We start from the raw sequence: 23610 nt of genomic DNA, 5'->3' as shown, positions 1-23610 counted from the left end.
AAAAAAAAAAAAAAAAGGAGGAAAGAGATGGGACCAGCAGTTAGCATAAATGGCTATGTCACTGGACTCCCATGTAGTTGACCACGGTTCGAGTCCCAAAGTTGGTGTCTTAAACTCACGCCAGGCACATGTGTGTGTGTGCCCAAGATCCCAGAAGAATGGAGGAGAAGGGATTGCGGTGTGGCCCTCCTCCTTGGGGGTGATATCTCTGTCTCTCTCTGTCTTTCTGGCGAACACACACCCTCTTATAGCAAAAAAAAAAAAACAAACTCTCCAAAAAAGAAAGAAAGAAAGAGGGGCTGGCAGGTGGTGTGGTAGCTAAGGGTGCTAGATTCCCATAAGGCTGATTATGGTTTGAGTCCCGGACCTGGCAGCTTGCTTTCTCACTTTCCCTTTCTCTCTCTGTCTGGTCAAATTAAAAAATCATAACAATAAATGGAATTAAATAAGTAATTCTGAAAAGAAGAAAGAAAAGAACAAGAGAAAAGAGAAAGTGAAGTCAATGATTACCTCTCTCACAGTAATACTCATCCGTCCCAAAGAAAGCTGATTTTTCTCTGGCAAACAGTATCAGAACTCAGAGAACAGGCTTCCAAATCCTTTCTGCAGTATCCTCTTACAAGGAAGGAAAGGGCCCGAGATCTCCCAGTTCACAGCCCCAGGTAGGAAGAAAAACAAAGCATGATCATGGGACCTGACATCAGAGTGAGAACAAGGCCACCACAGACTCCAGGAGGTCAGACACAAAGGCCACTGACACCGGCCAGGATTGCCGCCCTGGCCGCCTGGAGTGAGCTGGAGAATGGGAGTAAAAATTAAACAGCGGGCCCACGCGTATGCTTATGGACACTCATTTGCTTCCAGGTCAACTGCCACACTAGGCACCAGACCAGAAATCAGCCTTGCCTGGTTTCAATTAGTCAAGCTCCAAACTGAGTTTTTTCTCCACGGATCTGAAGCAGTCATGCAAGTAGCATATATGTTAAAAATGCTTCAGTTGAATGCCTAGTCAGGTAAGGACCATTTTGGAAAATCTGCCTTCATTCCAGAAATCTTAACTAGGCTAGGAAGCCTGCTGGTAGGAAGAGAGGCAAAGTCCAAAAACCACAGATGGAATTAATAATAACAGCTAACCCCGATCTAACACTGTGTCAGGCAATAGTCTATTACTTGATATATAATAATGCACACCAATTCCCCTCAAAGAACCCAGTGAAGCAGAAAACACACACACTGATCAGCAAATGGCCAGGTGTATCATCCACGCCCAGAATTTGTCAGTTCTTAACAAGTTCTAAGTTTACATACCGGGCGTGTGTGCGCGAAACCCCGAGGAGAATGGAGGAGAAGGAACTGTGGCGTGGCTGTCCCCACTGGGGGGAGATTTCTCGCTTTTTGTCTCTCTGGCAAGCACACGCGCTCTATAGCAAAAAATCTCTCTAAAAAGTAAGTTCTGAGTTTAGGGGCCAGCAAATAGTATAGTGGTTAAAGGCACTGGATTCCCACATGGCTGACTGTGGTTTAAGTCCCAGACCCAGCAGTTTGAAAATCTCACTAGACATGTGTGCATGACTGCCCAAAATTTCAAGAGGAAAATGGAGGAGAAGGGATTGTGGTAGCCATCCCTCTACTGGAAATGTTGGGGGGGGGGTTCGCTTTCCTTCTTTCTGTCCCTCCGGCAACGGTATTCACTCTATGCCAAAAAAAAAACAAAAAGAAATCCTCAAAGGTTCTGAGTTTAGGGCCCTCTTCCTGGGTATAGCAGTCAGGCACTGCAGAGGAAGTCTGCGCCCACATGGCTGACCAGTGGGATCCATCCTATAAACAAGCTCACAGGGGCATGGCCAGGATCCTGACAGGAGGGAAAGGCTGTGTGACCAGGTCCCTCTGGGGGCTCTCTCTCTCAATGTCACGTGCACATGCACATGCTCTCTACCATGAAAAAAAAAATAACTTTTGTTTTTAGAGTTTTTTGCCTTAGGGCATGTGCTCTTGCCAGAGCTAGAGACAGTGAGAAGAAAAGTGAGAAATCACTCCCAGAAGGAATGGCTACACTGCAATCCCTTCTCCTCCTGGGATCTTGGGCACACACACATACGTGCCTGGCATGATTTTCAAACCACCAGGTCTGGGATTCAAACCACGGTAGGCCATATGGGAATCCAGCAATGTAACCACGACGCCACTTGCTGGCCCCGTAAAAACTGACTTAAAAATTATTCAATTTTATTTATTGTTATTTTTTTAAGAGTTATTTATTTCATTTTTAAATTTATTATTTTAGTAGCATGGTGGTGAAGGTGCTGGAATTCCCACATGGCTAACCATGGTTCGAGTCCCAGACCTGGAGGCCTTCTCTCTTCTCTCTCTCTCTCTCTCTGTCTTTCTCTGGCAAAACACATATGAAAATAAATAAATAAATAAATAATTCTTTTTAAAAAATTATTTTTGTTCCACATGAGTTTTGAGTGAGAGAGAGAGAAGAGAGGAAGAGTGAGAATCCAAGCTGCTAGGTCTGGAACTCAAACCGAGGATGGTCACGTGGGAATTCTAGCGTCCCAACCACCACGCCACCTGCTGGCCCCTATTTTTTACATAAATAAATACTATAATCATCATTTAAATATATTTTCTCCCTAGTAGTCTGTAATCATCTTGGAGGCCAGGACTAAAAATTAATTGAATTGGGGCCAAAATGTGGCATAGTGGCTAAGGTGCTGTACTCCCATGTGGTCAACTGCAGCCCAAGTCCCAGACCCAGCGGCTTGAAACATGCCAGGCGCGTGTGTATGAGTGCCCAAAATATCCAGAGGAGAATGGAGGAGAAAGTGGCATGGCCATTCTTACTTTATTTTTAAAAGAATTATTTACTTAATTATTGATTCATTTATTTTTTAATTTGACCAGAGAGAGACAGAGAGAGAGAGAGAAAGAGAGAGGGGAAGCAAGAAAGCAAGTCACCAGGTCCAAGACCCAAACCCAGGGTCTTGGACCTGGTGTGTCCAGTGCCTTAACCACCACGCTACCTGTTAGTCCCCATGTTAATATTATTTTTTGATTTGCTATAGGGCACATGTGCTCACCAGAGACAGACAGAGAGAAAGAGAGAGAGAGATAAGGAAAGTGAGAAAGCAAGCTGCTAGATACAGGACTCCAACAGTGGTCGGCCATGTGGGAGTCTTGCACCTTAACCATTATGCCACCTGCGGGCCCCTAAAATACACTTTTCTTAAAAAGAAGAAAAAGTTCTGGGTTTACATCACAGATATAAACTACTTGGTTCCTCCTTCCTGGTCAATAGTGTTTGCAAGCAACATAGTGCAAACAGTGCTTGCATGTCGGTTGAAATCTGACGCTTATCTATTAAATAACCAATTTCCAGGGTTCAGAGAATGAAATGAAAGCTTCTAGGAAAAGCATCTGACTCCAGAGGATGCCCAGAATTTTCCATGAGGGCAGATCTGGCCCACTGCAGTGTCTCCAGCACCAACTACAGGGCCTGGCACATATGTGATAACTTCTCACGGTTCTCTGTGTGGGAAAGGGGTGGGAGGTGGCACTTCCCAACCACCTGGAATCGCCTTTGCTTCTCCCTGAATGGAAGTGCAGATCCATTTTTGCCTTCTCCAAGAGTACAGACGTACTGTCTGGTCCAGTGGCCCTTACTGAAACTCAGCCCATTCTAAAATGCCTTTCCCTCCTACTGCCTGCTCACTTCTGGGCTCACGGTGCCTTCAGGTTGCTTCTTCCTTTCCCATTGGCGGCCTCCCTTCCACTCCCCGGGACTCTTCCATCCCGGACTCTAACACGGGGCTGTGGAGATGGGCGTGCATCCCGTAACGCCCCCACCCCTTGGCCTGCTACAGCCCTGAGCGTTAGAGGGGTGCGGTCCACCGGCAGCCCCAGGCCACCCTTAGTGCCACGTGGCCTTTGCAGGTGGCAGTCCCACAGGCGCTGGTGCCTCACCTTGGCGTAGTCAGGACGGAAATTCGAGCTCCCTCCCGGGACGTGGGGACTAGAGGTACTTGTGGCGAGCGGCCTCTTCGCCCAGCCCCTTACCTAGTCCTGGGAGAGTAGTACTGTGACTACGCCCCCAGTTGCAGCCCGCGTTGGAAGCCTGGCACTGGTACCGCCCCCTTGCCCGCCCCACGCCCCTCCTGCAGGACCAATCACAGGCCGGGAGGCTCCCGCCAGCCACGTGGGCGAGTGCTCACCATTCCCGGGTTTCTGCCAGCCAGCCCCGGCCTCCCGCGGCTCCTGCAGCCCGCCTGCGCAGTGGGCAGGCACTTTGGTGCGCTTGCGCACTTTGGGGAAAGCGGAGCTGGACCCCGCCCCGTACCGCTGCTTTGCTCCTCCGCTGTGCGTGCTAGGGACGTCGGGGGCGGCGTCGCAGCAGTTGCCCCTGGTAACGGGGGAGGCCAGAAGAGGAGGAGGAGGAGGAGGAGGAGGAGGAGGAGGGACTCGGCGGGAGGATGGTGAGTGTGGGGGGCGCGGGCCCCTCCGGAGCCCGCGGGTCATCCCGTTCCCGTCCTTAGGCCCAGGGCGGAGCATTGTGCTGAAAGCCTGAGAGGGAATGGGACGGCGCTTAGCTTGCTGTCTGGATTCTGGATTGGTTTCGGGGGGCTGTGGGGAGTTCCGAGGGTGGGCCCTGGAGGAAGGCTTGGGCCTGGAGATGAAGGACCCGGCCTGCGATGGATCCGAGGCCTGAGGAAGGGGCTGGCAGAGTGCGTGCCTGGCCCTGGACAGATCCTGGGCTTCATCATTACTCTGGGGACAGGGATGAGGACGGATCCGCGAAGCTGCAGAGAGCAGCCTCCGCAGTCAGGTTTAGATATTCCCCAGGAATTGGCCTCCCCGCGCCGCAGTAAAGTGGGGTCTGCCTGGGACTGGGCCAGAAACCCGGAGAAAGACCTGAGCTACTCCCTTGGCGGCCCCAGGGGAGACGGTAGCCTAGCTTTACTCTTCCTCGGGCCCCTAGGGGTTGGCGAAGTCTCAGGACACAAAGAGGTGCTGCTAGGGAAGGATGCTTGGTGGCTTTTACACCGCCTCGGTGACTGCGTGGCGGGTGTGCTTCCGCAGTCCCGAGTTATTTGCTGAGTTCCGCATGTCCTGGTTGTTAGTAATGACCGATTTTACTTAATCCACGTTGATGAGAGCAAAGAGTTGTCCTTTCCCTTCAAAACCTGTTGCAACTCCCTTTTGCATGGGACTCCACTAGGTCCAAAGAACCTGCAACGTGGGATCTACAAACTAGAAAGCATGGGAAATTACAACTGGGGAGTGGGCATCAACTTGGGGCAAGCCTTTTCTCTAGCAGCCCTAATGAAAGCTGCCCCCAAATTGTGAATTATGATGTGTGACAGATTTGACGGTCAACACTGTTCCATGTTGATTTCTGTACAGTTCGTTGAAGGGAGTTAAAAAGGAAATTTTAGAACTAGTTGAAGAAAAATTGATTTTTGAAACATTTAGAGTAGATTGGGTGACTTATCAATAACTGCAAAGGGCCAGTAATCATAGTGACTTCCCAGCCCCACCCTCTTGTCCTTATTGACTTAGAGATGTTGGACCATTTACTGATTTAAGAAGAATGAGGTAGATATCTAAAAGGGAAAAAAAAAAAATACACATACCTTACTTAGGTCTGATTATCCAGTGAGTAAACTTTTTTTTCCATAGTTTTTAAAATTTTATAACAGATCAGGGTTTTTTTTTTAAGAATTATTTAACTTTATTTATTTATTTACTGATTTTTAAATTTGACCAGAGAGGAACAGAGCAAAAGAAAAAGTGAGAGAGCAAGCTGCTAAGTCCGGGACTTGAAATGTGGTTGGCCATGTGGGAGTCCAGCACCTTAACCACCATGCCACCTGCAGGCTCCCAGATCAGTTTTAATTCTAGCACCTGAAGCTATATAAGGGTATGCTTTATAAACTTCTCGGGACTGTTGTACACATTCAATAAAATGACAACTGCCCAGTACCACTTAGTATCTCAAAATCAGAAACAGACTTTTGAATTGTTTAAACACAATCCACAGAATTAAAAACAAAATCCAAAGCCACCCACAGGTACACTAATTGTCAGTTAGCAGCTTTATCCTTAACGCTTGAGTCAATGCTCAGTACCTAGTAGAGAATACTGAAAGTGAGTAAACTTTTTGATAGGGAAAAAACTCAATTGATTTTACATCATCAGATAGTTAAAGAAATAGGATATTTGATCTGAAGTTGCCAATCAGATTTCACACTTGCTACATTTACAGTTTTGTTTAACCTCGGGCGAAACAGATTTTTTTACAAGTGTACTCTTTTTATTCCTCGTTTATACATGAGCTTTCCATTTAAAGCCCGAGTTTTTCTCAACAAATAAGTAAAACATAAATATTTACACAGAAAATTGCTGGAATTGAAATGAAAAAGGCATATCAAACCAACAAAAAGCGAGATTTGTCACTCTAGTGAGTGTTGGCTAACTTTTCCCAGTTTGTTTATCAATTAAGTGGACTGTGTAATTTCATGATTGTTTAATTTATAATTACAGGCCACAACACATTAACCACAGCTCGTGCTTCCAGGTGCAAATTGGCACTGTGTACAACCGACCGAGGGTGACACGTCTCACACTCAGCCGTTGTATTCAGTGAGCAAAACACATTTCCTTTTTTCCCAAAAATGAACAGTAAGAAATTAGGACAAATGATTCTGGATTTCTTTATCTGGTTTCCCAAATACTTTTTTTTTTTTCTGTCTCCAAAAGTGTGAGCTATTCTTAGAACTGGAAAAGGAACGCTGAATTTAAATGGTCAGTAGTGTGACAAAGTGTCACCTTTAGTATCCCATGAGCCCCGTAGATAGCTGTACAACGGAAGAGTGAGCCCTAGGTTTTCGTTGTTGTGTTTTATTTTTTGTGTTTAGGATTTTGCCATAGGGCATAGGGAGTGTATGTTCACCAGAGAGACAGAGAGAGGGAATGTGAAAAATCAGCCTCCCAGGGGAATGGCCACACCGAAATCCCTCTTCGTTTTCCTCTGGGGATTTTCGGTATGCACGCGGCACACACCTAGTGTGATTTTCAAGCCAACGGGTCAGGCACTCGGATTGTGGTCTGCGGTGTGGGAATCCAGCACGTTCACCACCATACCACCTGCTGGCGCTTTTGTTGTTTCCTAAGCTTCAGTTCTGGTTAATACATTTTTTTTTTTAATTTTTGAGTTACTGCAATAAAAACAGACTGAGTTTCTCTGAATATTTAGGGTCAGCTATTTTTCCCTGCCTTATGAGAACAAGCCTTTGATGAAATTCTAAGATGATAGTAATTTTAGCTCATAACTCATCGATATTATATAATATATGATTCCTTTAATCAGTAATTATTTATGGGTCCTTTCAACATATAGGGAGCCTGTAGTTATCAAGCAGGTTTGACATTCGAAATTATTCCCAACAATCATTCCCAATGTCTTATGTTTTCTGGTCAGAAAATGGCCAGTGAAATTTTTAAAAAAACGCTATGGGGCTAGCTGGTGGCATGATGTTAAGAGGGCAGGATTCTACATGGCCAACTGTGAGATTCAAGTCCTGGACTTGGTAGCTTGAAAAACACACGGGTCACATAGGTATATGTGCCCAAGAGAAGGATGGAGGAGGAGGGGGCCAACCTCCTTGAGGGGTGCTTTCTCACTTTCCCTCTCATGCTGTCTCTTGTGAGCGTACATGCCCTACAGCAAAATTAAAACAAAAAATGAGTGGCTACTCTGTATCCTGTTTTACATCCGTTATCTCATTTAAGCATAGCATTTTTTGGAGATATGAGTGTTGTTCTCATTTCCTAGATGACACCATACCCCGGGTTACATGTACAGAAGTTGAGGACAAGCCTCTGATGCCCTGAAGCCGGTGATGTTCTTTTCAGTAGGACTCTGGTGAAGCGGGAACCCACTCTTCCTGAGGAGATGCTCATGTTTTTTCTCTCCAGACACATTGTATTTATTTAGTAGAGAGGTGATGAGAAAGAGGGTCTCTGTTTCAAAGCTGCCAGGAGTTGAGTCTGAAGAGGGTCTCTGAAGAGAAGTTGAGTCTCTGAGGGTCTCTATTTCAAAGCTGCCAGGAGTTCAGTCTGAAGAGGTAAAAGTAGATTGAAGTCACTTCCATTTAGGCTGACTATGGGGAGTGTATGCATTGGACAGTTGACTGAATCCTTTTAATATTTATTTCTTATTTTTTGGAGAAGTTTTCTTTTTTTCTTTCTTTCTTTTTTTTTTTTTTTTTTTTTGCTATAGGGTGCGTGTGCTCGCCAGAAAGACAGAGAGCAAGAAATCACCCCCCGGGGGGGGGAGATGGTTACGCCTCAATCGCTTCTCCTCCATTCTCTTCTCAGGATCTTGGGCACACATACACATGTACCTGGTGTGAGTGTTAAGCCACCGAGTTCAGGACTCGAACCATGGTCGATCATATGGGAGTCCAGTGACATTGCCATTACGCTAACTGCTGGTCCCTTAATATTCAAATTGTAGCTGCTCCTCACAGCCACATATACTTTCCACAGACCAACACATTTCTCTGCCTTCCTGTCCCTCCAGTTTCTTTGAATGACCTAGCGTGTATGTTTTAGGTCAGTGCACCATGCCTCTGCCAGTAGTGGAGTTTAAGCTGATTTTGAGGCAGATAAAATATCTGTAGTCAATAACATCTCTCTTCCTGATTTCCCCCTAGGAAAGTTTGAATGGTTTGTTGCTGAGTCAGACCACTTCTGTGCTCCAGGTACAGGTGACCTGTACACCCCACGCCGGTGACACACAGTACATAATTGACTGACGCTCTGGTCGTCTGCTGCTTTTTCTTTTTCTTTCTTTTTTTTTTAAGAATCATTTTATGTAATTTTTCTTTAATTTTGACCAGAGAGGGACAGAGCAAGAGAGCAAGAGAGAGAGAGAGAGAGAGAGAGAGAGAGAAAGTGAAAAAGCAAGCTGCCAGGTCTGAGACTCAAACAACAGTCGGCCATGTGGGAGTCCAGCGTCCTTAACCACCATCCCATCTGCCCCTCTGTTGCTTTTTCTTAATAAAATCAACATAGAGATCCTATGCAGAGATCCTGTTTGTTTTGCTTATACTCACATGTTAAGGGTATTTACAATGATAGTTGAATGAATGGATATTTTGGGCAAGATACACTTTCAAAATTAATTTCATTGTATCCAGGCTGCAGAATTCAGCCTCCTAATGCATTTCACTTGTAATGACTGTCTCCCTTCATCTGACATTTACAGTAAAGGGTGAGCGAGCGTACATGGACAGAGGCATAGCATAGGCTTACTCTGCTGTCTTTCATCCGGGCCCTTTAATCAGCTTACTTAGTACCTTTCAGGCAGAACCCTGACGTCTATAAATATCTTCCCTATTTAGCAAACCCTGATAATCCTGTGATCCCCTGTCCTGTACGGGGTCATTATGATGCTGTTTTGTATTTACCTTTGTCTTCCCTAGACCATGCGTGAAATGTCCTTTATCATTTTGCTAGAAGAAAATGGTAGCTGGACTTTTCATTTTCTGTCATTTCACTTAAAGGTGAAGATAAAGAAAATCACTCATTAGAAATGTACAAATGGGGCCAGCAGATGGTGTGGTGGTTAGGGCACTGGACTCTCACAGGACCAACAGCGGTTCAAGTCCCAGATCTAGCAGTTTGCTTTCTCTCCCTCTCTCTCTCCATTTTTCTCTCTGTCTTTCTCTGGTGAGTGCACATGCCCTATAGCTAATAATAAATAAAATTAAGTAAATTATTTTAATGAAAAAAGAAATATACAAGTACTGTATTCTATACCATTAAATTAATGAAGTTCATCTACAGTTAGAATGATTTTTAATTTTTTTTGGAGAGGTTTTTGCAATAGGACATGTGTGCTTGCCAGAAAGACAGAGAGACAGAGAGACAGAAAGCGAGAAATCGCCCCCCAGGAAGGATGGTCACACCACAATCCCTTCTCCTCCACTCTCCTCTCTGGATCCTGGGCACTCACACACACGCATCTGGCATGAGTTTAAGCGACCAGGTCCGGGATTTGAACCATGATCCACTACATGGGAGTTCAGCAACACAGCCATTACGCCAACTGCCGGTCCCTTAAAGAATTATTTTATTTAGCTTTATTTATTAACTTATTTTAATTTTACCAGAGAGGGACAGAGAGAGAGAAGGAAAGTGAGAAGCAAGCTGCCAGGTCATGGTCGACCCCGTGGATGCAGTCCAGCACCCTTAACCTCCACACCACCTGCTGGTCCCCCTAGCATGAGTTTTAAGCTACCAGATCCAGAACTCGAACTGTGGTCAACTGTGGGCATCCATCAATGTAACCATCATGCCATATGCTGGTCCCTGCCTCTCTCCTTTTAAGACGAATATAAATTAATGTTTTTCTCTTAATTATTCGATTTCAGATATAAATAAGTATATAAAAAGCCTCAGCTTACAAAAAAACATTTTTTTTTCTTTTTAGTTTGTTGTAGGGTGTGTGCACTCACCAGAGAGAGAAAGTGAGAAAGCATCCCCCAGGGAGGATGGCCATGCCTCTGTCCCTTTTCATTCTTCTCTTGGGATTTTGGGCACACATGCACACACATATGCCTGGCATGTTTTTCAAACCACCAGGTCCAGGACTAGAACTACAGAGTTGGCCATGTGGGGTCGAGTCACTTTAACCACCATGCTGTGGCTGGTCCCAGTATTACTTTTTTTTAAAAGAGAGATTTTTGCCATAGAGTGTGCGTACTCACTGAAGAGACAGAGGCAGAAAGGGAGAAATCACCCCTTGGGGGAATGGCCATGCTGCAATCCCTTCACTCTCCTCTCGGGATTTTGGGCACACACGCACACATGCCCAGCATGAGTTTTAAGCCTCCTGGTCTGGGGCTCAAAACACAGTCAAATATGTGGCAGTTTAGTGATGTAACCATTACACCAGCTGCTGGTCCCAGGCCCCAGTACTTTTATTTAATGATTTTTTAAAAAGACATTTTTTTTAACTTTATTTTATTTATTTTTGTTTTTTAAATCTGACCAGAGAGTGACAGAGTGAGAGAGACAGAGAGGAAAAAAAGTGAGAAAACAAGCCGCCAGGTCCGGGACTCAAACTGCAGTCGGCCATGTAGGAGTCCTGTGCCCTTAACCACCACGCCAGCTGCTGGCCCCAAGAAGACACATTTGAGGAGAAAACCAAAATATTAATTTTAAACTAAAAACATCTTATACAAAATAGATTTTCCTTCACAATTTCTAGATCGGTAGATAATGTATAAGAACTTTACGTGTATGTGATTTAATACACTAATTTGACAAATTTTAATTTTTTGGAATTTATAATCAGGTAATGAGACCCTGTCTTTTCTCATCCAATTAGGAGCTCAGAACGAGTAGTGCAGTGTGTTTTCCTATTCTTTGCGTTTTTATATCACCAGTCTCCTGCGGATCTCAGAATTCTGATTTTAACTATCCGAAAGGTGGTGTTATAAATGAGTGATTTCAATATAGCTAACAGAAATGAGGGAGACTCCTTATAAATATAGTGTTAAGAAAGAATGATGTCAGGACCAGCAGTTAGCATAGTGGCTATGTCGCTGGGCTCCCATGTAGTCGACTGTGGTTCAAGTCCTGGACCCGGTGGTTTAAACTCATGCCGGGAGCATGTGTGTGTGTGCCCAAGATCCCGAGAGGAGAAAGGAGGAGAAAGGATTGCAGCGTGGCCATCCTTCTGGGGGGAGGGGGGTGATTGCTCGTTTCTGTCTCTGTCTGTCTTTCTGGCGAGCGCACGTGCCCTATAGCAAAAACATCTCCAAAAAAAAAAAAAAAAAAGAATGGTGTCAAAGTATTCAAGGCCACTAAAATAAAAATACAAGTATAAATACGTGCTGCCTTAAAAAAAAAAAGTCCTGCCTATCATTTTGTTTGTTTCAAATCTGTTCAGTCTCTCTTCCCCAAATCTTCTAGCATAGAATTTGTCTGTCTTAGACTAAACCTTCTGTTTTATTGCTAGAAAAAAATGGAGGCATAGGTTAATGTGTTCCTTAGCAGGTTGGTGCAAATACAGAACTAGAATGGTAAACAAAGCATCTCCGAGGCAGAAGGGAATTCTTAACTAAGCATATTTGCATATCATTGTCCAAAGACCCAGTTGTTGAGAATTATTTCACAGAAGTATTCTTTGATCTTAGTGAACAAACTGGTTTGAATTATTGCCTGGTGCAATGTGGATAACAAATAGAACCATTTTATTTAATTCTAAGACTCAGCTTGAAGGAATTTCTACTAGGGTTGTGAGATTAGATTATATGCCCTTTAAACTCCGGAATTCTTTGATTCTTGTAACCATGCCTCATGAGAACAAGATTGCCAGCCGCAGGACAGAACAAATAACTTTCCTATAGAGATTTTCTTGTGTCCTTAGCTAAAGCAACATGATTCATGTCCATCCGTAAATAATAATGGGGCCAGTAGATGGCACGGAGGTTGAGGCAGCTGGATCCCACATAGCTGACTGTGTGGTTCAAGTCCTGGTGTTGGTGGCTTGAAAATCATGCCAGGTGCACGTGTGTATGTGCCCTAAATCTAAGGGGAATGGAGGCTAAGGAAGAGAAGGGATTGTAGTATGAGTGGTGGTGGGCGATCTTTTCTCACTTTCCCTCTTGCTCTCTCTTTCTCTAGCAAGCACAGGCACCCTATAGCAAAAATTAAAAAATAAATAAATAAAAACAGGAAACAGAAAAATTAGATTACTAGTCACAAATACCCTGGTTAAATTTAGATTTCTTTGCAATTCCCTAATTTCTCTATCTTATCAGATTTTCCTTCTGAGAAACACATGTAACTATTACCGTACACCTTATCCCATAAGGATTTGTGAAAGCGAGATGACGGCTAAGAGTATTTTAAATGAAGAAATCTGAAACGTGAACTAAAATATATAGTCTTAAACCGAGAGCCCAGCTTCAATTTTCTTAACGACTTCTTGAGTCTTTTAATATAGCACCTTAAAATCCTGCGTTAACTTGTGTGAGCAATTCTGTTTAATCCTCAATTGTAATCCAGTGTCTAGCCAGTATGCCAGGCATTGTGGGAGACTGAAGCTATGATCCTTACCCACAAGGCACTGCACTGTAGTAAAGGAGGAATATACAAGAATCGATGCCCTACTGTTATGTGATGAGCGTTCTACTCTATGTGTACATGAGGGGCTTTAGGGACACAAGCAGAGTGGCAGTTCACACTCCCAGGAGATCTGGGGTGACTACTAAGCTGGATTAATAGGCGAAGAGAGAACTAGCCATGCTGCTGGTTAAGTTGCTGAATTTACTGTTGTACTTGCCACAAATTGAAATGAAACAAATGGAATAAATGGCATTAGAGTGAAAATAATAATAAAAGCTTTCTGTAACCAAGAATGTTTTCCTTCTTTTTTTTTAAGAATTATTTTTATTTAATTTTATTTATTCATTCATCTTTTTTTAATTTGACCACACACACACACACACACATACGCACAGAGAGAGAGAGAAAGAGAGGAAAGCAAGAAAGCAAGCTGCCAGGTCCAGGACTTAAATCGTGGTCAGCCATGTGGGCATATCCAGCACCTCAACCACCACGCCACCTGCTGGTCCCCACCAAGAATGTTTTCAAGGAGATATTCTGGGGCCAGCCTGTGGCATGGTGATGATGGCGCTGAATACCACATAGCCAGCAGCATGGTTCAAGTCCCAGACCCAGCAGCTTGAAATACACAGGCATGTATGCCCAAAATCCAGAGGGGAGAATGGAGGAGAAGGGGTTGCTATGTGACCATCCCCTGTGGGGGGAGATTTCTCACTTTCTTTCTTTCTCTCTCTCTCTCTCTCTGTCTCTAGTTGAGTGTGCATGCCCTATTGCAAAAACTAAATGATAATAAAAGAGGAAGTCATTCTGATGCCGAGTAATCTCAAGGTCAGCACCCCCTAAGTAATCTTTCTCCCTCATGGTTGTTCAAGGGCTTACTCTCAATTCTGCGCAAATTGAAAAGTGCCCCGGACCAGGAGGTGAGAATCCTTCTCCTGGGCTTGGATAATGCTGGCAAGACTACTCTCCTGAAGCAGCTTGCGTCTGAAGACATCAGCCACATCACGCCTACACAGGTGAGCGCCGCCTGGCTCCGGGTGCTGCATCGCACAAGGAAAATGCCCATAGCAATGAGGAAGACAAAATGGGAAATGGCGTTTTGTCCACTTTCACTATTTCTGAGAAAAGTCTGTACAGTCTAAAATAATCATATTTCAAAAATCTATTGGGGTAGCTGGTGGCATGGAGGTTAAGGCAGCTGGATCCTACACGGCCAACTGTGCGGGTTGAGTCTTGGACGCAGTAGCTTGAAAAACACTGGGTGCGTGTATACATGTGCCTAAAATCCCAAAAAGAGACTGGAGGAGAAGGGAGTGTGACTTGGCCATACTCCTTTGCGAGGGGGTGGGTCTGTCACTTTCCCCCGCTGTCTGTTTCTGGCACGTGCATGTGCCCTTTAAAAAAAATTAGTAGATGTTTGTGTGTGTGTGTGTGTGTGTGTGTGTCTCAGATTCCATTCATAGGAGGTATGAGAGTGTAAAATGGTGGAAAGTAGAATGGGGCTACCAGAGCTGGGGCGAGGCGGAGATGGGGAGTTACCGTTTAAGGGGTACAGAGTCAGTCTTGCAAGTGGAATGAAACTGAGCAGATGGATGCAGTGTGAATGTACTTAATGCCACATAACTGTACACTTTAAATGGTACATTTTATTTTATGTATTTCACGCACAATTTAAAATTCATATATAGGACTGGTCCCATAGCCTAGTGGTTAAGGAAGCATTATCTCAAGTGGTCAACCATGCAGTTCGAGTCCCAGCCCTGGTAGTTTGAAAACCATGCTAGGCATGTGTGCATACACGCTCAAAATCCCAATAAGCTGGAGAAATGGAGAAGGAATTGTGGTGTGACCGCACCCCATTGTGTGTGAGGGGGGTTCTTTCTCCCCCCCCACCCCGCCTTGGCAAGCACACACACCCCCTGGCAAATATAAAATAAAATAAAATAAAATAAAATAAAATAAAATAAAATGGAGCCAGCAGGTGGCATCGTGGTTTAGGTGCTAGACTTCCACATGTCCGACCACAGTTCAAGTCCCAGACCCAACAGCCCTAAAATCATGACAAATAAATAGATAGCTAAATAAATAAATGTTTATAAATAAATAGATAAAAATAAAGCAAATAGAACATCATATATAATGAAAATTCTGGTAGATACCAAAATCTGCACAGTGTAGTGAGAGAGGATGGGGACAATTCAGAAGAAAATGATTGACAGACACAAGAATGCATGTAAAGGTGGAGTAGGGTATGGAACAGTACCACAGCACAGTACACATTGTCTGATAACTCAGTGTACAATACCACCAGAACAACTAGCAGAACTACTATAGAACAAGCACGGGGAGATGTTCAACCTTGAGTAAGACAAACATGTCTGTATCCTTGAATCGATTATTATGCACTGTATGTGTGCTTCTGAAAAAACCATACTGTAGCCCACAAAGATGTACAGTGATTCTAGGTAAACCAGAAATCACGATAAAAAAACACATTTGCCGGGCCAGCACCATATGGTGGTTATGGTGCTGGACTCCCACATGGATGACTATGGTTTGAGTCTCAGACCTGGCAGCTTGAAAATCATGCTGGGCACATGTGAGTGCATGTCCAAAACCCCAGAGGGAGAATGGAGGAGAAGGGATTGCAGTGTGGCCATCCCCCTGGGGGGCGATTTCTCACATTCCCTCTCACTTTCTCTATCTCCCTTCAGCGAGTACATGCGCCCTATGCCCTAATCCTTCAAAACAAAACAAAACAAAAAACATTTGTACACATGGGACCAGCAGATGGCGTAATGGTCACATCACTGGGCTCCCACATGGCCCACCTTGTTTTGAGTCCTGGACCCAACAGCTTGAAACTCACACCTGGCATGTGTGCCCATATGCCCCAAATCCCACAATTTTGGGAGAATGGAGAAGGGATTGTGGTGTGGCCATCCCTCCTGGAGGGGGGATGATTTCTCACTTTCTGTCTGTCTGTCTCTGGCGAGCCCACATGCCCTATAGCAAAAATCTCTCTTTAAAAATGTACATATATGCAAATGTGTACATATATATGAATATGTGTACATGTGTGTGGATGTATATCACAAGACAATCCCTGAAATCTAAGTTACAATTTAAATATATATATATATATTTTTTTTTTTTTTAAATTTTGCAGTAGGGTATGTGCACTCACTGGAGAGGGACACAGAGGAGGAGAAATAGAGAGGAAAAGGGGAAAAGAATCCCTAAGGGGAATAGTCATGCCATAATCCCTTCTCCATTTCTTCTTCCTTTTGGGGTTTTGGGCACAGGCACACACATGCCTGGTCTGGCCTGTTTTTCAACTCAAACCACACAGTCAGCCATGTGGGATTGAGTTCCCTTAGCCACTGAACTATCAGCCTACCCTTGGGGGTTTTCTTTTGTTTTGTTCCAAGTTTCATTCATGAGAGAGAACATGGTAGTTGGGGTGGGAGGAGTACCCTGCAGGGTCTTGCCACACACTGCAGCCTGCCCCACTGAGACTGCAGGTCACTAAGGGTCATGGGTGCCTGCTGGTATGCCTGCATGTTCAGGTCCACCTGGGATCTGAACCCAGGACTTCCCATATGGCTTCAGTATTACACAGTGGCACTCTACTGCCTGCACCTCTGCAGCTGGGCCAACCTATGTTCTTTTGTTTAAGAGGTTTTTGCCTTTGTACATATGTACTCACTATAGAGAAAGACAGAGACAGTGAGAGGGAAAATGAGAAATCATCCCCCAGGGATATGACTATGCTGCAATCCTTTTTCTTCTGTTCTCCCAGGATCTTGGGCCTGTACACACACGCACCCATCGTGATTTTGAAGTCACCAGGCCCGGGACTCAAACCATGTCAGCCATGTGAGGAGTCCAGTAACATAAGCATTATGCCATCTGCTGGTCCCCAACCTATATTCTTTTTAAAAATAGTGGGGCTGGCAGGTGGCATGATGGTCAAGGCATTGGACTCCCACATGAGCGACCATGTTCGAGTCCCAGACCTGGCAGCTTGCTTTCTTACTTTCCCTTTCTCTCTCTCACTCTCTGGTCAAAATTAATCAATAATAAAAACAAACAAAATTTTAAAAACAATAATAATCTTTTAAAAATAAAAATAGTTTTATTGAGCCTGCCTAAGGCAGTTAGACCCACATGGCCAACTTGGCAGTTTGAGTCCCAGACTTGGCATCTAGGGAAACATGCCAGGCATGCATGCCTAGAATCTTGAGGGAAGAAGTGGAGGAGAAGGAATGGTAGTGTGTCCATGACTCTTAGAGGGTGGTTTTTCAGTATTTCACAGGGGAGTGTGTGTGCATTCTCGCAAAAAGAAAAAAATTTTTTGAGAGTTATTTTTTTAGCTGTAGGGCACGTGCACTCACTGGAGAGATAGTCAGAAAGTGAAAAGTTACCATCCAGAGGGGATGGGGACACCTCAGCCCCTTCTCTTCTGTTTTCCTCTTGGGATTTTGGGCATGCATGCACAAGCGCCTGATGTGAGTTTTAAGCCACTAGGTCTGGGACCTAAACTGCAGTTGGCCATGTGGAAATCCAGTGCCTTGACCACTATGCCTCCTGCTAGCCTCATCTGGCAAAAAAAATTCTAAAAGGGGGCCAGCAGGTAGCATAGTGATTAGGGCACTGGATTCTCACATGGCTAACCACAGTATGAGGCCTGGACTCTTGGTGACATGAAAATACGCTGAGTATGTGTCTATGTATGTCCAAAATCCCAGGAGGAGAATTGAAGTCAAGGGATTGACATGGCCATCGCCCCTGGGAAATGATTTCTTACTCTTCCTCTCTCTGTCTCTATTTCTCTTCGGTGAGTACATGTGCCCTATGGCAAAAACCTGAAAAAAAATTTTTATTTCATCTTCTCTGATTATGAAATTTAACATTTAGAAAATGCAGAGTGAGACCAGCAGAGGGCATAACGGTTACGTCGCTGGACTCCCATGTAGTCAACCACAGTTCAAGTCTTGGACCCAGCAACTTAAAACTCATGCCGGGCACACGTGCTTGTGTGCCCAAAATCCCGAGAGGAGACTGGAAGATAAGGGATTGGAGCATGGCTATCTCCCCAAGGGGTGATTTCTCGCTTTCTGTATGTCTGTCTCTCCAGTGAGTGCACACACCCTATAGCAAAAATCTCTCTAAAAATTAAAAAGAAGAAGAAAAAAAGAAAATGCAGAGAAAATATAAAGAAAAAAACTCGCATACTCTGAGGAAGACCACTGGTAGTATTTTAGTGTGTATTTTTCACATTTAATGCAAATATATACCTTTTGTTTGTTTGATTTTAAGTTCACTATAGGTTGTGAACATTTGCAGGAGTGAAAGAGAGGAAAAGTGAGAACTCAACCTTCAGGGGAAGAGGGGAGAAGATTGGCCATGCTGCAGTCCCTTTTCCTCCATTCTCCTCTCAGGATTTTGGATAGGTATGCACATGTGCCTGGCCTGTTTTTTAAGCTGCTTGGGCCAGGACTCGAACTGCATGGCCGGCCATATTGGATCCAGCTACTTTAACCTACATACATACCACCTGCTGGCCCTATGTACCAGTTTTTTAAATAAAAAATAATTACAGGGACCAGCAGGTGGTGTGGTGTTTAAGGTGCTGAACATTCCTACTTGGCTGACCACTGTTCAAGTCCCAGACCTGGTGGCTTGCTTTCTCACTTTCCCTCTCTCTCTCTCTATCTCTCTCTGGCCACCCTCTCTCTCTGATGTCTCTCTGGCTAAATTAAAAATAAATAAATGGATAAATAAAATTAAATAATACTTTTTTAAAAATTACCTTTTTTGATGTAGCTCCTAAGGCCAGGGGAGCAAAACTTCAAGGATAAGGCAGTGGTGGTACTCACGGTATGGAAGTTGAAAGACAAATCGATTGGAAGACTCCTAGTAGGCGTCTCTAGGCCTTATTTCCTGTAGGAACTCCTAAGAAATTTTGACCTTTAGCTAAGCCAAAAGGGACAGCCTGTTGATCTTATTTAAAGTGTTTGAGCATTAGCAATTTTGGCAAAACTTGAGTTATTTAGCATTTTCTCTCACTGTTCTTGGTAAGACCTTGTGTCAGGTTTGAGTGGCCATGCTGGTGTGTTCTTTTTTGTTGTTGTAATTTTTGTTTTTATTTTTATTTTTATGTTTTTTTTGCAGGGGGTGGGGAGGTTTTTACTATAGGATGTGTGCGCTTGCCAGAAAGCAGAGAGAGACAGAAAGAAAGCAAGAAACCACCCCCCATTCTCGGGATCTTAGACACGCACACACATGCACCTGGCGTTAGTTTAAGCCACCGGGTCCAGAACTCAAACCAGTCTACTACATGGTAATCCAGCGATGCAGCCATTACGCCAACTGCTGGTCCCTGGTGCGTTCTTGGTAAGACCTTGTGTCAGGTTTGAGTGGCCGTGCTGGTGTGTGTACTTCATGGCCTGAGTCTTGTCGCATCTCAGCTTTTCACAGAAAAGTAATTTCAACCAATATCACATGAGCAATTTCACAGCTTCTGAGTTAAGAGGAGCAAATTACAGGAGTGTGGCCTCGAAGGGCTGCAAACACATATTAGTGTGTCAGGATTTCTGCCAGAATAAGGAAAAGCTAGGGTTTTTTGTTATCTTTCTTTCAAAAAGTATTATTATTAGCAGTTGACTGTATCTCTCAAGAATACTAGAATGATGACTTTCACACTGGAAATGTAGCCATGCAGTCAAAGTTATTAACTCAAATTTCCTTCAGGCTTCCTGTGATGTGTTATAGAAGACTTTTAGCATATTAGGTCATGCTTTTATGTTTATTCTTTCTCTTTTCTTAAAGAATTAGTTTTAAATGTTTATTTATTTATTATTAATATTTTTCATTTGACCAGAGAGAGACAGAGAGAGAGAGAGAGAGAGTGAGCAAGCAACCAGGTCCAAGACTCGAACTACAGGTGGCCACATGGGAGCCTAGCACCTTAACCGCCACACCACATGCTGACCCAGTATTTATTCTTTAAAAATAAACTTTTATTGTATTTTTTTGTTTATATTAGAAAAAGTAATAGATGTTCATTATAGTACATATAACTTAGAAAGTATAAATAAAGTAAATTGAGAAACTAGACCTCACCTGTAACACCCTGTCAGATAGAACCACTGTTTACATTTAGGAATGTGTCCATTCAGATTTTTGTCAAATGTCAGTATATATTGGGTTGTCAGAAAAGTCATGGCATATTTTTTCTATGCTTTTCTGTTTATAAATGCATCATGGGGCCAGCAGTTAGCATAATGGCTATGTTGCTGGACTCCCATGTAGTCGACCACTGTTCGAGTCCCAGACCCAGTGGCTAAAGCTCACGCCAGGCGCGTGTGCATGCGTGCCCAAGATCCGGAGAGGAGAATGGAGGAGAAGGGATTGCGGCGTGGCCATCCCCGCTGGGGGGTGATTCTCGCTTTCTGTCTCTCTATCTCTCTCTGTCTGTCTGGCAAGTGCACACACCCTATAGCAAAAACCTCTTCAAAAAAAGAAGAAAAAAATGCATCATGACTTTTCTGACAACCCAATATGTGATAGGTGTATTTAAAACAAAAAATAAGGGCCGGATAGTCACAGTGATAACATACATTCTGCAGGGCTGGCCCACTTGGACAGGGTCCAGGTTTGTGTCCAGAGACCTCCCTGAACACAACAGGTACTCATGTGCCCATGATCCTGACTGGGTGAGGCCGGTGGATCACGGTGTGAAAAACCCTGCTAAGGGGTGCTGTCTGTCTCCTCCCCACCCCCACCACCTCTCTTTTCCTCTGTCTCTCTCACTCATGGAAAAAAGAAAGAAACTTAAAAAAAAATAAAAATAAGGGGCCAGCAGATAGCATAGTGGTTACATTGCTGCACTCAACCGTGAGAGTCCCAGACCCAGTGGCTTGAAACTCACAGTGGGCACATTCTCACGAGGAGAATGGAGGAGAAGGGATTACAGTGTGGCCAGCCCCCTCCCCCAGGGGGAACGGGGAGTTCTCGCTTTCCCTCTCTGTCACACACTCTCTCCAGCAAGCACACATATCCCAAGGCAAAAAAAAAAAAAAATCTAAAAAATTTTTAAAATAAATTAGTTAATTTAGTTAAATGACATATAGAGAATATACTGGTTTTTTTTGGTTTTGGTTTTGATTTTTTTTGGAGAGGTTTTTGCTATAGGGCATGTGCGCTCACCAGAGAGACAGAGATAGAAAGAGAGAAATCACCCCCTAGGGGGAATGGCCATGCCGCAATCCCGTCTCCATTCTCCTTTGGGGAGTTTGGGCGCACATGCACCTGGCGTGAGTTTAAGCCACCGGGTCCAGGACTCCAACCGCAGTTGGCTACATGGGAGTTCAGCAACATAGCCATTACACTAATTGCTGTTCCCATTTTTTGTGTGTGTGTTTTTTTGTTTTTTGTTTTGTTTTGTTTTGTTTTGTTTTGCTATTGGGCATGTGTGCTCGCCAGAAAGAGAGAGACAGAGCTGCAGAAAGCGAGAAATCAGCCCCCAGGGGGGATGGCCACACTGCAATCCCTTCTCCATTCTCCACTCGGGATCTTGGGCACACACACACGCGTGCCCAGTGTGAGTTTAAGCCACCGGGTCTGGGACTTAAACTGCAGTCGACTACATGAGAGTCCAGCGACATAGCCATTATGCCAACTGCTGGTCCCAGAATATACAGCTTTATACAATCCTTTTCACTTAATATATCATGAACTAATTCCACTTGTTATTATTATTTTTTAATTTGACCAGACAGAGATAGAGAGAGAGAAAAGGAAAGCAGGAAAGCAAGTCGCCAGGTCCAGGAGTTGAACCACGGTCGGCCATGTGGGAGTCCAGTGCCTTTAACCACTTCACCAGCTGCCAGCCCCTGCCCCCCATTCATTATTATTTCCTTTGAAGAATTTCCTAGTAGATTTGTTTGGTCTGATAACTTACAGAAGTTGGAGGCAGTTGATACATACAGTCAAATTCCAAAACTTACTACATTCCCTTCTTCATTCAGCGTTCCTGGGTTTGACACGTAATGTCCTTGTTAAATGTAGAATTTTTAGATGTGCACAAGTAGTTTTGTCAATGAGTCCCACTGAAGCTGTCTTTTACAATAAGCTTAAGCCATTTCCATTTAGAGTTCTTAAACTTCTCATTTATTCAGTCCTTGGTGTTCTAGAGGAGCTGTAGCCGGCCTCATCCCTGCTTATCCTCTGGAGACTAGTTATCCGCGGTGGAAATTGGGTGGCCGTGTTTCTGTACCATGGCACTGCGCCTTGTCCCCGTGTGCCAGGCAGTGGTGTGGGCAAGCTGCCCGCTGAGGCAAACGTTTACAGAGGCGTAAACGTTTAACCAGACCCACTTAACCCGTCACTCTCCTTGAAATGTCTGTTCTGTGGTCACAGACTGCTCACGAGATTTTTAGCTCTGGCTTCCTCATGTCATTCTTGCAAGAAGTTGTTTTTGGTTTTGTTTTTGTTTGAAATTCTTGCTCTTGAAATGCATTCTCTCTGAATCCCAAATATTGTGTTAATTTATTTCTCTCCACACCAACTCCTAGCCAGAAATTCTGCCTGTCCCTGATTTGCTCACCTTTCTCTAGGACCCACCTTGAGTAACTGTCCTAAAAATGAATCCTTTCTTTTCTGATTCATCAGAGACACAGCTTAAAGCACAGTTTGAAATGACGCGTTTGTTCCTTCTGTCACTGTCTGCGTGGAGCACACTGTCCGAGCAGGCCCCACCCGCTGCAGGGACGGCAGGCCCCGTACAGACCATCGCCTCGCCTCCCCTCGCCTTCCCAGTTACTCTGTGTGAGGACATTTATTTTGAGCTGCACTTGAAGACTCTAATCCTCCAGATTTGCATCTCTTGCTTCTTTTTAAATTTAGCATGTGTTCTTTTCTGTGGAGTCTTCAGGTTCAGCTTCTGTGTTTTGTTAGTTATATGTACTGTCCTGTGAAATTTTACCATCCTGAGGGTTCATCACGGGGTATGATCTGTGTTAACTCATTGATTATCCAACCTATTCACGTACCAGGTTGTCTTCAGCAAATACACACATACACATACACACACACACACACACACACACACACACACTGGGTATTTTTTTTGGAGAGGTTTTTGCTATAGAGTGTGTGCACTTGCCAGAAAGACACAGAGAGACAGAAATCAAGAAATCACCCCCCAGGAGGGATGGCCACGCCACAATCCCTTCTCCTTCATTTTCCTCTCGGGATCTTGAGCACGCATGTACTCATGCGCCCAGCATGAGTTTAAGCCACTGGGTCTGGGACTCAAACTGCAGTCGACTACATAGGAGTCCAGTGACATAGCCATTATGCCAACTGCTGGTCCCCCCCACACACATTGTTTTTAAACAGTTTTTTGGAGGCCAGCAGGTGGTGTGCTGGACATTCCCACATGGCCAGCCATGGTTCAAG

General features: G+C 44.3%; 2 protein-coding genes across 8 annotated transcripts in view; one reads left to right on the top strand and one right to left on the bottom strand.

Moving 5' to 3' along the window:
• Window positions 1–4291, bottom strand: part of SFXN2 (sideroflexin 2) — a 30286-nt gene extending 25995 nt beyond the window's left edge. For 2 of the 5 annotated variants that reach the window (XR_337095.3, XM_006166377.3), the window contains exon 1: window positions 3967–4103. The gene's annotated coding sequence lies outside the window, so the exon portion shown is untranslated. Of the gene's footprint in view, window positions 1–510; window positions 697–3966; window positions 4106–4214 lie in introns of those variants that run through there. The other 3 variants (XM_014583332.2, XM_027767417.1, XM_006166378.3) reach the window with 3 other exon arrangements.
• A 110-nt stretch (window positions 4292–4401) lies between these two features.
• Window positions 4402–23610, top strand: part of ARL3 (ARF like GTPase 3) — a 56192-nt gene continuing 36983 nt past the window's right edge. Inside the window, exons 1-3 of one of the 3 annotated variants that reach the window (XM_006166372.3) lie at window positions 4456–4475; window positions 8718–8765; window positions 14016–14159. In XM_006166372.3, coding sequence (XP_006166434.1) covers window positions 4473–4475; window positions 8718–8765; window positions 14016–14159 — 195 coding nt within the window. In that variant the 5' untranslated portion in view covers window positions 4456–4472. Of the gene's footprint in view, window positions 4476–8717; window positions 8772–14015; window positions 14160–23610 lie in introns of all 3 variants that reach the window. The other 2 variants (XM_027767418.1, XM_006166374.3) reach the window with 2 other exon arrangements.

The sequence above is a fragment of the Tupaia chinensis genome, unplaced genomic scaffold, assembly GCF_000334495.1.
Source record: "Tupaia chinensis unplaced genomic scaffold, TupChi_1.0 Scaffold144255_1, whole genome shotgun sequence".
Taxonomy (NCBI): domain Eukaryota; kingdom Metazoa; phylum Chordata; class Mammalia; order Scandentia; family Tupaiidae; genus Tupaia; species Tupaia belangeri.
Note: the sequence above shows the minus strand (reverse complement) of the source record. Positions and strands in the feature narration are given on the sequence as shown.